The sequence below is a fragment of the Fragaria vesca genome, linkage group LG3 (assembly GCF_000184155.1).
Source record: "Fragaria vesca subsp. vesca linkage group LG3, FraVesHawaii_1.0, whole genome shotgun sequence".
In the NCBI taxonomy this organism is placed as follows: Eukaryota; Viridiplantae; Streptophyta; class Magnoliopsida; order Rosales; family Rosaceae; genus Fragaria; species Fragaria vesca.
Genome location: NC_020493.1, coordinates 16,850,797 through 16,864,831, shown reverse-complemented (window position 1 = coordinate 16,864,831; position 14,035 = coordinate 16,850,797). Strand labels below are relative to the sequence as shown.

Here is a 14,035-nt window from a genome sequence, read left to right as displayed (position 1 = left end):
CACTAGTTAAAAAAAAAAAACAACAACAAACTACCAAACATATAAACACGAATAGGCTCAATATATCATACTACTCGTTGCAAACAAAACCCTAAAATTAATGTTGGCACCGAACAAAAATCTAAGTACAATTATGCCATCAAATTTGCTAATTCCCTAATTTGATGATTTGACCTGAATATAAACCAAATTTAACTACTAATTACTCTTTTGAACTCCATTTAGGACACAAATCATAAATTTTATGCCCTGATCTCCCAAACTGTAATTTTCTGCATTTTATTATTAGGTGGATATGATTTGGTAGATTCTGAAAGGGTTATACAGGTCATTTTAGTCCACTGAAGTTTTGTATTATAAAAGAAGTAAGAAAGGAACAAAACTTGCTGTTTTTGGTGCGAATTTGAACCTGCAAAGTGGTTTAAATCACCTAAAACTACACATCTCCTATCCGTTTCAGGAAATACAATCCTCATGTCATTTTCTTCATCTCTCTGTCACACACACATAAAATTATTAACGTATATTTAGATACACAAATATGAAAGAAAAACAAACAAATAGAGAAAGCGCTATAAATGGAGGAGAAACGTTGAGTTGGATATAAACTTGGGCTTCTTTGGGATTAGAAATTTACCCAAAGCTTAAGTGACTGGAGTGAATCCAAACCAGAGGTCTGTTTCTTTCTTTTTAGTTTCTCATATACATTCATCAGTACTCATTCGTTTAGATTATCTGAAGCTCCCAGCTGCTTCATTAGATCTGTCAGTTATCTAGCAGCTGAACAAGAAAAAAAAATTCTTCCTTGCATAAAAACCTGTTCTTCTTTAATTATCTTACAGCAATTTCATTTCTTTTGAGTACCCTTATAAATTTTGATTTCTTTTGTTTGTCTCTTAAATAAGAAAGAAAATGTTCTGGGTTTGAGCTCATGATCGATCTTGCTTCGATCTTCTTAACTTTCTCAATCTTTCTGCACTTGTTTTTCTTGTTTTGAATTCATAGTTTATAACACTTTTGGTTAACTCCATATAAGGGTTTCAGGTTTGGTTCCTTTATGCCCTTCAACCCTTGAGCTCGATCTTATTCCTTCTGTAGTTTGGTTTCAGCTAAGGTTTCTCTTTAAACTCTTATTTTTATGGGTCATTTTCCAGGTTTGATCTTCTCGATCTGTTTCTTCAAGTTCTTGCTGTTTCATTTCACAATCTTTTCAGTCTGTATGTTTGCATGCGAATACAGACATAAGTCCTTATATTCAACCATCTTCCTCAGATTTGGTTGACCGGTTTTTTTGTTTGTTTTTTATTTACATATTAATTCATTATTAATTTCATTTGAGCTAGCCCTGGTCTGTTCTTCAGTCAACTGAACTCAGCTGAATATATCATAGTAGTCAGTGCATCTGTGTTTCTCTCTACTTAACTTTTTCCTTCATGGTTTTGGATCTGTGAATTAAAGGCTATCCTTTATTTTCTATGCAACTGTGCACGCGTCCCTATGCATGGCTGCAACCCAAATCTTGCTCAGTTATCGATCAGTATATATGTTGTAGATTCTTGTATCAGATGCGCAATATTTAGGGCATAGACGACCTAGATTTTTTCTATTCTTAGTCTTCACTTCGATCTACATACCTCTGATACAAAGCTAGTAATTTAAGATCTCTCCAGCTGGATCCAAAGATTCTATACATATAGAATTTCATCTTCTTTTTTTCAGATAATCAATTAGTTTTATAAGATCTGGTGTGTTATATCTAAGCAAATTCTGTTAAAGAGATATGAAAGTTTCAGACTTTAAGATTGTGGGTCTTCTCCGATTGCATGAATATTCTTAAAATGGTACAAACAACAAGAAGTTAATAGTACAAAATAGGTCACTTCTGTTTTTAATGCATATTGGTTAGTCTTTCAATTAAACAGCAACAAGTAATGTGTGTTTGCAACTGATCATTTCAGCTAGCTAGGTTGTTGAAAAATGGGGAGAGGAAAGATTGAGATAAAGAGGATTGAGAACACCACAAACCGTCAAGTGACCTTCTGCAAGAGAAGAAATGGACTGTTGAAGAAAGCTTATGAGCTCTCCATTCTGTGTGAGGCTGAAGTTGCCCTCATTGTCTTCTCTAGCCGTGGCCGCCTCTATGAGTATTCCAACAACAAGTGAGCCATGTCAACCATCAATTATTAGTTTCTTGACTTTGTTTGTCCATTTAAATCATGTTTGATATCAGCTAAATGGTTAAATGAGTACAATTTGGAGACTAAACTTTATGACAATTTGGAGTAAGAAGGTTTATGGATATTCTTTTACTTTGCTTCCTGTCTCTTATTTCTTGCTCTCATACTGAATTAAATCCTTTCTGTTATATGAGGACAATGACTCATTTAACTCCCTTGTGACCTTTTGGCTTTTCATCGAGAATAAGAGTAGATGTTCTTCTTATTTGGGTTCTGGAGGTTTTTATTTTTTTTATATACTGGGTTCTTGAAATATTGATAACTTGATCATAAGTGCAGAATAGCTAGAGTGCGCCACTATCAATATAAATGTAACCATGATATATATGAGTAGACCTTATCTTCTCCTCTAGCATAACTCGCAGAATAAATGTACATACAGAACCTGAAAACTACTTAATGTATAATCAAATGTTGGTTATTAATCTTAGTTTTAACTTGGGAATAATTTATTAGCTAGGTTATATCTCATAAGAAAAAAGAGTATCTTGGTGTATAAATAAAACAGATCATATAAGGTGTTTTTTCTATTTTTTCTTATACCAACATGCTAACATTCAACATCCCATTGGGCATTGTGTTGGGTCTAAAACACCACTGTGCTCATCTTTGCTCTCTGAAAGTCAAAGTAAATAGATTCTTGCACAAATTTAGACCTACTTCCATGCATGAGCATAAGTACTTTGCTGGGTGTCACTAATACTTGTTTGTCTTCATTACAGCATATATAGTACTACAGTTGCAATATATCAAAATCTTCATCGCATGCATAATCAAAGGAAGCTTATTTGCTGACCTAGGTTTCTTCCAGAAATTAATTTGTAGCAGTTCTGTTTGCATGTTGGATCGATTTTCGTGTTGATGGTCTTCCCCTTTCCACATTTGGCTTTCAAAGCTTCTTACCCTTCTGTTTACCTCTATAGAGCTGCATAGTAGATTTATAACTTCAGCTTTTGTTGTCATATATTTTCACTCAAAAGGGCTTTGATACTTTCACTCAAGACCTTTGTTGGGTCCTTTCTCTAATTTTTATAGCCTTTAACCCTTGGATTTGCGAAAGATTGGAACTGGGGCTCTGCATGCTTTTAGTTTTCTAGGGTTTCCATTTTAATGGTTGAAAGGGCATGTGGTATATGTTCTTGCTGGGTTTGTGGGTCTTGGAAACATGTAAACTGACCCATACACTCTTCTTTTGACTCTTCTGCTGAAGAGATGAGTGAAGCACTCATGTTGTTTCTGATATGTGAAGCACTGCATCTCTCTGCTTGCTTGCGTGCATGCCCATCTTTGTTTCTGAAAATTTTAGTACTGGGACCCAGACAACTATTAGTGGATGTTTACTACTATTTTCCTATGCAATTCCGGTACATTCCAGGTACATTTTTATCTCTAATCTAGTGAAAAAAATTATTTTATTATAGGGTTAAAAAATATTAAAATTAATTTGAAATCGATTTACCTGAACCAAAAGCCCTACAAATGTAAAAGTGAACCAGTAAAAGGTAAGAGATAATAAACACCGGTTGGGATGAGTGGATGACCCACAATATTTCAAATGTTAGAGCTTTCCTGCATCATTTGGGATGTACTGGAATTGCAGTTACCCAGTTCTTGTTCTATATTTTTCTTCATTTTTAATGTCCCTTTTTCAATGTCCAAATCAATATTTATCGTCCTTTTTGTAAGTTTATTACACATATATACATGTGGCTTTGGTGCCCTGTAGTGCATACCATTGCCTTCCAGAAAAGGATTGAACTGACTCAATTGAGACATACCATGAGACTAGTGTGCTTTCTGTTTACTATTCTGAATTTCTGATTGATTCCTGGGAGGCTAGGATTGTGCATATATTGTATCTGTCGCAGTCTCCATGACCTTGCTTTGGTTTCACTGTTGTCTTACAAAGTTACAATTGAGACTTTTTGCTTTTGGTTAATTATGTACTGAGTCAAACTATTTAAGATCGAGATCTTGCTACATTGAGGAATATGATAATCAACTAGTCACAATTTTGTCAAAGTATATGTGATCATCCCACTGTTCCTATGCTATATATGATAATGAGTCTCAAAATAGGCTCGATTATCCTTGTTGAATGATTCAGCAGACAGCTGATCGAAGTTATATCTATCTGGTCTATAAGATAACTTCAGATATTCATGGTAGAACATACTACAAAGACTACTTCCAATGCTAAGTACTCATCCCCACACCGATATATGTCCAATCCAGTTGAAGCTTCTTTCTTGTTTTCATTTTTTTTCATTCGGATTTAGAGTTGGTGAATGTATTAATTTTTCGTTACCATACAAGTTCCATATCTGAAATATTGACTTTGACACGTTATTCTTGTTATTTTTTTTTTTTTTTTTTTGACATGTAGCAGCATAAGAAATACTATAGAGAGGTACAAGAAGGCATCTTCCGATAATTCAGGTGCAACCACTATTACAGAAATCAATGCTCAAGTAAGCCAAACCTCTATGTAAATGTATTTCGTTACATTTATGTTTTACCACCAGTTGTGTGTGTGTGTGTGTGTGTGTGTGTGTGAATTCAGTGTGTTTGCCATGGTTTTCAATGCAACACTCATGCACTAGTAGCTAGTAATTCTATCTGTTAACCTTCTGTTCACTTCTCCAAAAGTATTTTTACAAAAAAGCTGGATTTTTTATTCCTTTAGTTATGCTCACCTAATAGTATACTCCTTCCTTTTGTCTTGATGTAGTACTACCAACAGGAATCCACAAAGCTGAGGCACCAAATTCAAATGCTGCAGAATTCTAACAGGTGAGATCTCCACTAGTATGCATTTCTGCATTTTAAGTGGCCAGCATTCAACACATACAGAACATTAATTAGTTCACCTTATGATCATGGCATTATAAACAACAATATTGAATATAGATTGATAAGCGCTCAGGTAAAGGACTAAATTTTTTTAAATGGTTGAATAATGCATTTGAAGGGCTGGATTTGATCACTTCAATGAATTATTAGTCCAGCAGTTTTGAATCCCCCAATGTAAAACAACATTTTCTGTGACTTGTCCCTCAATGTAAGCCCCTTACTATTCTGCTGTTGATTTGTAGGCACTTAATGGGAGATTCTTTGAGTAATCTGACTGTGAAAGAACTTAAGCAGCTGGAAAATAGGCTTGAACGAGGCCTTACTAGAATCAGGTCCAAGAAGGTAAACATTGATGAAAAAGAATGTGAAAGTTACGAAAATGCATGCATGCATTTCACGACAAAGACCGAGCAACAACAGGTTCAATCTCAGTGACATACTGATTGCCCTTATGATTAGACTTAGTACTCCATCTAGCTAGTTTTTTGTTGTGTGATATTGTGACATTTAGTCTTCATATGCATATCATAAGCATGCGCGTGCTTCCTTCCTTCTTAACGCTATCTTTTTACCTCTTACAACAGCATGAAATGTTGCTTGCTGAAATTGAGTACTTGCAGAAAAGGGTAAATGATCTTCTCTTTCAATTCAAGTTTGCATGTGTATAGTTGATCTGTTAGAAGAATTTCCCGAGTTTTGTATGGAATGATGATGTTCTGAATAATTATTTCTGTGTAGGAGATTGAGCTGGAAAACGAGAATGTATTAATTCGTGCTAAGGTATTGGAAGGAATTGATTTTCAATAAAATTGTATTTTCTGAAACTTATGAAAGAGCTAGCATACTAGATCTTTTACATGATGAGTTGTAGTGTATGAGGACATGGATTTTCAAGTTTTTTAATGTACTTTCTTAGCTAAAGGCAACCAATGAAATCATCTGGGAACTCTCGGATACATAAAAGATTCATGCACATGTTTTTCTACCATCACTTCTAAACATGCATTAGATACTGTGTTGCATGTATATTTCTTAAGCTGCTACATTGAGTGCATTCTTCTATGTTTTTCAAGTCTTAATTGTCCTTGCTACATTACCTGCATATATGAAGCTACTTATATGAAGACCGCCTTGATGAAAACATTTCTTTCAAAACTTGATCTTTCAGATAGCAGAAGTTGAGAGGCTTCAGCAAGCAGACCTGGTTTCTGGGGCAGAACTGAATGCCATCCAGGCGTTAGCTTCTCGCAATTTCTTTGAGTCCACTATGATGGAGGGTGAGACTTCATACTCACAGCCAGAGAAGAAATTGCTCCATCTGGGGTGTGTAATTTCTACTATCCTTTAGATAATGTCGATCAATACCTAGTTCAATTATCCACTGTCATAAAAGACAGAGTCAAATTCACATTTCCCGTTTATTTGTTCTGTCTTTGGCATGCAGGTGAACTTTTGGAAGAGACGTCAGTCTGCTGCTAGCTTATGCTACATCAACCGTATCTTAAATAAATGATATCATTGGCTACTATCTAGTATCCATTTTGGTGTTGCATCCTTATTCAAGACTAGAACTTTGAACTAGAAATTTCCAGCAGTAGTTCTGGAGACATTCCCTTTTTGATGAACGATCGCTTAAGCAGCAGCACTTCTTGTTAGCATTAAACTATATGAACATGGTTTTGTAACAATTACTAAATGACTTGTTTGCTTCAGCCGAATAATTACCACAATTACTAAATGACTTGTTTGATTCAGCCGAATAATTACCGAATTTAGCTTACCTAGTATTGCAGTATATAACTTTCATTACTAGATTATTAATGGAAGTGATAATGAGATATCAATCAGCATATATATGCTTGCAAAGATCCTCCAAACACGTGACAATGAGATGAAATAGTATGAAATATTAGAGTACCAGTTCTTTGCTGCTGCTACTTTCCTGGTATAGCAGAACCGCGAAGAAGCGTGGTAATGCTTTACATGGTTCTTGTGTAATGATTAAAGGGACTGAGTGAGTTATAAGTTGTGAGTAGTAACGATTTACCTCTGCATGTTTTCGTCAATCACCAATTTTTACCAAATTACGTTAGCCAACATTGATGCGCAGTGACAATTTGAATCACTGCCATTATTTGAGCTCATAGCCTTGTCTGCTAGATGCCTCTTTCGTTGCCCTGACAATTGTTTAGGATGACACAGCAGAACTAGCTAGATCTACATGCAATTTCATATGCTTGGCCTTTATACATTGAAGAAATCAGTACTCACAACACTGTCCCTCCAATAGACCCAAAATCAGGACACAAAACCCACATAGCAGATGAACAAAATTCCACTTTCAGTGAATCAACGTGCCTGCTTTAGGAAAAAGTTCAGGTTTACCCACCTGTTAGTGCAACATGCAACAGCTGACTCTGAACTAGAACTAGATACGATGGAAGGACATATTACATTTACAACTCATCAAACAAAAGAGGTGATCATAAACAGTACTGAGATCACATGGGTTGCAGATCCCATAAGTCAAGAAGGAATGTTAGAGAAATCCCACTCAAACAAGACAGCATCTCATATAAAAAGCGGGAAATATGTTTTGATACTAAAATTGCAGCTGTAGCTAGCATCTTTCACATTTACACAGGATACCAACCAGACGTCGCAAAAAGTTGCCACAAACTCCTTAAAACGGAAAATAAAAAACATATATCATTCCACATAGCCTATCAACCATTACATTAAAGAATAGCACACTTGGTTTCGCCTCTTTTCCGAAGCTCCTCCTCTGCTTTTTGTAGATCATCTCTAAGCTTTCGGATTTGATCCTCAGACCTTTGTTGAGCCTCTAAGGCAGTCTCTTCTGCTTTTAGTCGTGCAGCATGTTCATCTGCTAACTTTTGTTCAAGCATCATGGTGGTCTCCCTCATCTTCGACTCAACCTGTATATGATTATTCGTGATTCAGATGGAAGCAAAAGTTCAAAATAGCATATAAAACAACTTACCAGTAGAGGCAAACACCTCATGCTCTGAAATATATATTAACCACTCAATCTTTTCAAATCCAAAGAAAGGAAATAACTTGTTTTTATTTTGGAAAGGCACCTGAATCATAAAATCCGCAATGCAAGATTCAAAACTCAATAATGAGAGAAAGATGATATGGCCACTCAATTTGTTTCATTCTACCGAGTACTATTTCAATATACAAATATTATTAACTACAATCAAGTATATTAAGCTCCCTTTGATGTCATTGCTATTCCGTGTATCCAGATTTACTCAACAGTTTAAAATTCTTCCGATCTCGTGTCTCCAAGAGTGTGAGTAATGGGGAGTACAACACAACTTAAATCACATTTAGTATGAATGCTGATAGTGATTTTACAGATAACCGTTCAATTCTCTTCTCTAACTTAATGATTATTGGGCTTTCTCTACTCGTTGTACAAAAAGACCAACAGCCAATGTGAGAAACTACGCAGAAATTCATCAATAATCTTTAAAAAAAAACAAAGATTTTTCTTTCAAGAGTTTGGTCAATAAACACAAGACTATAGCACAGGATGCAGGGAGTTTTAATTAACACAACTGTTAAACTTGCTAATAATGGTAGTTATTAGATGCAAACAAAATGCAGATGAAAATTTACCATCTCAGTAATTCGTTTAAGCTGCAGATCATGTGCACGCTGCATCTGCTCATTCAAATGAGATATTTCTGTCTTTGAATACCCCTTCAAAGAAGCAACCTCTACTTGTTGATCACGAAGTTTTATAGCCCCTTTCTGTCCAGATGCAACAATGTTTTGGTCATTATCACTATTCAATACCAATGCAGTAATAATCTCAACAAATAATTATAAGAAAAGAAAAAACAACAAATACCTTCACTTCTGCAAATATCTCATCCGAGTATGGCCGCCCACCATTATGTGCTAAAACCGAGTTTACAAGCGCGAGAAGCTGCTGTACTTGTTCAACCCTCTTGCTCTCATCCTTGGTCTTGTTATCAAAAAGCACACGGCGATTTCCGCAGAGACCAAGAATTTCCTAAATTATTGCAAGAACTGACTATTATATGTCTAGTACATGATAGACTCATATGAAATAAGAGCACAGGAAGGAATAAAGGTATAAGTAAACTTTAACATAAATTATGTCAAAATGATCCTCCATTAATTTTATGTTACTTCACAAATTATCACATGATACTGCTCTTCTGAACAATGACTACATTCATAATCAAACTTAATGCAATTCGGTACAGTTAGAATGTTAACACATACAGTTAGAAAGAATGTTGTATTCCGGTCATTCAGAAATGGACACAATAGTAGTAATGTAATCATGACATTTTGAAATAAAGGAAAGGAAATGAACAATGAAGAAAAAAAAATTAATGTTACCAACCTTTAAAGGCTTCGGGCAATCACGGCCTAAATAATCCTCCAAAGTCTCATCATTTTCTTCAAAGTCATCTCCTCCCGTAAAGACAACAATCATATAGTCAAAAATTTTACTTCCAAATAGAGTTTGCAAGCTACGGATTGCAGACTCCTCTTCCTGTGAAAAGCGAGTTCGAGTTGAGAAAACCACAAGAACAGCATGGATCCCATCCTTGGCCAAATTAATGCATTTGACAATTTCTTTGCCAATAAACTCTGACTTGGCAGAATAATCAAAAAGCCCTGCAGCATACCACAATAATCAAAAGGTAAGAATAACCGTTTAAAAGCAGGTTTTTTTTAATGCTTCTACTTTACATGCTCGTAGCGCTACTCCCCAAGACAGTTTTTAGATACATATTTACAGAAAAAAATAATTCATGTCAGCAAGACTTTACCAGGAGTGTCTATAACATTGACTTTTTGTCCATCTCTCAAGGTAGCAGTCTGCAGTTCACAAGTGCTAGTGACACCATTAGAGCTCCGCTTGGAATTGAAGGCTTTTTTGCCAAGAATGCTGTTTCCAGTTGCACTTTTTCCATTACCAGTGCGTCCAACTAAGACCACAGTGCGAGCAGCATTAGTAAAGGGAAGCTCCCAGTCATCATCAATTGAACTTCCACCCATCACGTAAAATCAGAACACCTGCAACCGTATACAATTTACTTTCTGTCAATGCCTCATAATAAATAAATAAAAGGTTATCTAATTACGAATAAAGAAAATTAATTTGAGCAAAACACACTGATATTCATGTAAGCCATGTGCAGTTCTATGAGTCACGACTCACGAATATGATCTAATTGAGTGTAACTGGCACAAAACACAGACTAACTCTAAAGTAACATAATTTCTTCTCTGAAGAAAAAGAAAAAACAATGTTTGACATGTTAATATCCAATTAAAAAAACGTTTAACCAAGCCGTAAACTTAAAATAGTAAATAATGGATTAAATTCGTATCAAAAAAAAAAATCATGAACTAAATTAAGCGACGACAACGATCCAAATAAAGAACTACAATTAACAAAAACAAAATTGAGGCTCAATAATGATCGATCAGCTCTGAAACACAGTCCAATATGAATTTGATCACAATTTTACCAAAAGATAAACAATCGTAAACGATCAACAATCTAAAACCTAAAGACACTAACCATAAGATCCACAATCATTCATTCGGTTCGCAAAACCAAAAGCAAAACCAAAAACAAAAAAAAGGATCACGCCGGCAATTGAAACAAAGCGAAAGAGTGGAAAAGAGAGACGACGTGATCGGAATAGTAATTGACTTACTGGCGAAGGAAGAGCGAAGCCAAGAACAGAGAGCGGAGGCCGCAGAGAGAGAGAAGTAGAGAAGATAACAAAAAGCACTTTTTGTGTAGAGTTATATACGATCCCTCCTGAATGGTTGATACTTTGAGCCAATTGGACTCTTCAAGTTAGTCTTCGCGGGCCCGCTACTTTTTATTTTTATTTTTTTACGCCATTACGTGTACGATACTACGATAATCCAAATGGCCCCCGAAGTTTCTGCTTCTGTACTATCCTATAGTGATACGGATTTTTCTGATATACATATATGTATATGTATAGCATACATCAAGCCATATATCAAGCCGTGAATCGTCCGATCATTTTGAATTTTAAATTATTAAATAATCGAACAGTTCACGGCTTGATGTATGACTAGTTTTCCACATGGGAAAAAAAAACTACTACTTTTAGGGGAGGAGAAAGTTTCACTCATCATAGATCATGACAACTAAAATCGTTAAAAGCATGAATAGTCTGAAGACCATACAATCAGATAGCCAAAAAGTTAAATTAATTCCATAAAAAGAAAGAACAACCTCAAAACTACATCAAAAAATATGGATATGAATAACTAGATAGCAAATAAACCTACCAAACCCAAACAACTACTTAACTTTCAATCGATTAAAACCTAAGACCTAATGGTGTACCTGTCATCGAATGAAAAGAAAGAGACAGAATGTAAGAATTTGCGAGGGATCATTCCTAGCTACACGAGGAGCCTATTCTTCCTCAGCCTTGGACTTGAGGCATTTCTCCTTTGCACATTCTGTTCTAAGAGCCATGGAGTCTGACACCTCTGAAACCTCGCCGATAGAATTCTTCTTATTGTGGCTACCTCGTGGGCGACCCCTCTTCTTAGGTGACCTTTTCTTCGGAACCTTCCCGAACAGCAACGAAACCTCTACGAGCTCCCCAAATTGAAGACTAGGTTTATGCTTCTTCCCCAAACTAGGCCCAGTTGGCCCACTTGGCACATCAGAAAGCTCCAGCCCACCTTTCCTCTTCATCCCAACAAGATTGTCTTTGAGCCCAAAAAACTCTCCTTCACCAATAGGCCTAACCACAACTGGCCCAGCCTCGGGCCCATTCACAGCCACCTCCAAATCAGTTAACCTCTCAACCAATTCTAACCTAGACCGCTAGACGTTCCCGTCGATATTTTTGGGAAGCCACTCCCCTTTTCAGTTGTCGCCACTACACTGGTCATTCCAAGCGGCCAACTCACCACCCCCCCCCCTCCCCCCGGCAACAAGCCACCCTCCACCACCGGCGTTGTTGCCGAAGACCCAGCATTCAGCGTCGCCGTTGTCATCAAACCCTTGTCACAGTCTCCGCCGTCGTGCCCAAAGAAACCATACTCACGGCAAATGCCATGACACTTTTCCACCTTGAATTCTAAATTCATGAAAATTTGCGGCGAAAACTCAAACAGCCGCCCAGCCGGAATTCGATGTCGAACGTCCAACAACACTTGCATCATCTAGATCTTCTCCTTCCGTTGCACTACTACCAGATCCGCCCTGACGAAGACCCCCAAATCGTTTCCAAGTCGAGAGAGAACCCTCTCGTTCCTTATTGCCATTCAAAGGTCAGAGACTGAAATCCAGTCCTCCAACTGATGCAGCGGCTGGACCGTCTTGAGGGGACTCAGACCGTCGTACAAGGCTAACACAATCATCGTGCCCTCGTAAAATCACAGCCCTCCTACCATAACTCGATCCCTCTCCACTTGCTCTTGAACTGGAACACAAGAATTCTGGGTTCCTCCTCGCGGATCAAAACCCTCTCTTTCAAACTCCAAATCATGTAAAAACCCTCTCCTTCAAACTCCAAATCATGGACACCGTCGATGTGAAAACGGGCAGCACCATCGCCTTTCTCATACCTAGCAGACTTCCACACATGTAAAAATAGGGATCCTCATCCCTGATCAAGCTTCTCGGCTCCTCTCTCCGACCAACTGTCGCTATCTCGATTGTTTTTAACACCGTTGAGCAAACCCTACCAGAGCGTCAAAAAAATCGACTTTCTAGTAACACACTCACCAATATCATGCTAAACTCAAATTTCATTGCACAACGTCGAATTATAATCAGTAATACCATGATTTCTCATTAACAACCTTTTAAAAAATAAAAGGTATAGATCATGGGAGTAATTGGTGATAGACATAGATTCTCCACTCTCCTCCCTACCTTGAACACTAACAATTATAGTGGACAAGATCAGGTATAGCCAACTTCAAGAAGAAACAACCTCATCCAACACTATATACCAAAACCACCAACATATATGCATAGGCAACCCGCCCATTACACTGACAACAAGATAACACAGATTTTAAGATCGATAGTCTCTGAAAATGGCACCACAATCATAACACGGTGACCAATGACATAAATCTAGCAAGACCCTAAATCCTCACTCAAAGAGGAGGGACAACCTAAAAAAAAAAAAAACCTAAGAACAAGAATAAAAAAACAAGAAAATAGAGACCCGGACCTAGGCACAAAAAGAGCCCATGCCCAACCAAAATCAATTAGACCTTAAGGAGCAAGTCACCTTGAGACTTCGCCTAAGAGATTGATGTAAACTGGACGTAGATCCGCCGTCCTGCCGTCACAGCCTGCCGCCACCCAATAAGCACACCATCCGTGTTCCACCACGATGAAACAACACACCACCCTCTAAGATCAATAACAACAATGGGGCAAGATAAGCCCAACCCAGATCGAGAAAACAATCTAGACAAATTGCCGCCATGTTATCCTCATCACACCACACCAACGTTGCAACACACCGCCCCGCCGACATGGCCTAAACCGTCGCTCGTGAACTATGACAAAATCTCCTGTTGGAGCAAATCACACCACACCATTGAAAAACTATCCTCTCTAAATCCACAATATTTAAAAGTCAGTAATGTTAGAGTTAGTATCTTGCTCAGACCGATAAATAGAGCTGAGGTTATATTCAAATCTGTTAGTAGAAAACCGAAACAACTAGTTATAATAGGCATGAAAAGGCTAAATAACATATGATCTTTTTTTACGTATGTTTAGAAAGCATTTTGCTAAGGTTCAATTATTGAAAGATTCGAGGATAGACAAAAATACCAACCAATAAGGATAGTTCAATTGAAAGTTTTTGATTCATCAAATATTATAGATAGATATTAAC

At 37.0% G+C, this 14,035-nt stretch overlaps 2 protein-coding genes across 2 annotated transcripts; one reads left to right on the top strand and one right to left on the bottom strand.

The window, feature by feature from the left end:
- Positions 1-635: 635 nt before the first annotated feature.
- On the top strand, positions 636-6,825 carry LOC101302731 (agamous-like MADS-box protein AGL11-like). The gene is made up of 9 exons (XM_004294478.1): positions 636-674; positions 1,959-2,159; positions 4,624-4,708; positions 4,969-5,030; positions 5,333-5,510; positions 5,675-5,716; positions 5,829-5,870; positions 6,259-6,413; positions 6,535-6,825. The coding sequence occupies exons 2-9, from the start codon at positions 1,978-1,980 to the stop codon at positions 6,536-6,538; spliced, it is 750 nt and encodes a 249-aa protein (XP_004294526.1). The 5' UTR covers positions 636-674; positions 1,959-1,977; the 3' UTR covers positions 6,539-6,825.
- An 806-nt stretch (positions 6,826-7,631) lies between these two features.
- Positions 7,632-10,899, bottom strand: LOC101302433 (protein AIG1-like). The gene is made up of 6 exons (XM_004294477.1): positions 10,832-10,899; positions 9,935-10,181; positions 9,502-9,779; positions 8,977-9,141; positions 8,742-8,876; positions 7,632-8,029 (listed from the first exon to the last, which is right to left on the bottom strand). Exons 2-6 carry the CDS (start codon positions 10,161-10,163, stop codon positions 7,829-7,831), a joined length of 1,008 nt encoding a protein of 335 aa, XP_004294525.1. The 5' UTR covers positions 10,164-10,181; positions 10,832-10,899; the 3' UTR covers positions 7,632-7,828.
- Positions 10,900-14,035: the final 3,136 nt, after the last annotated feature.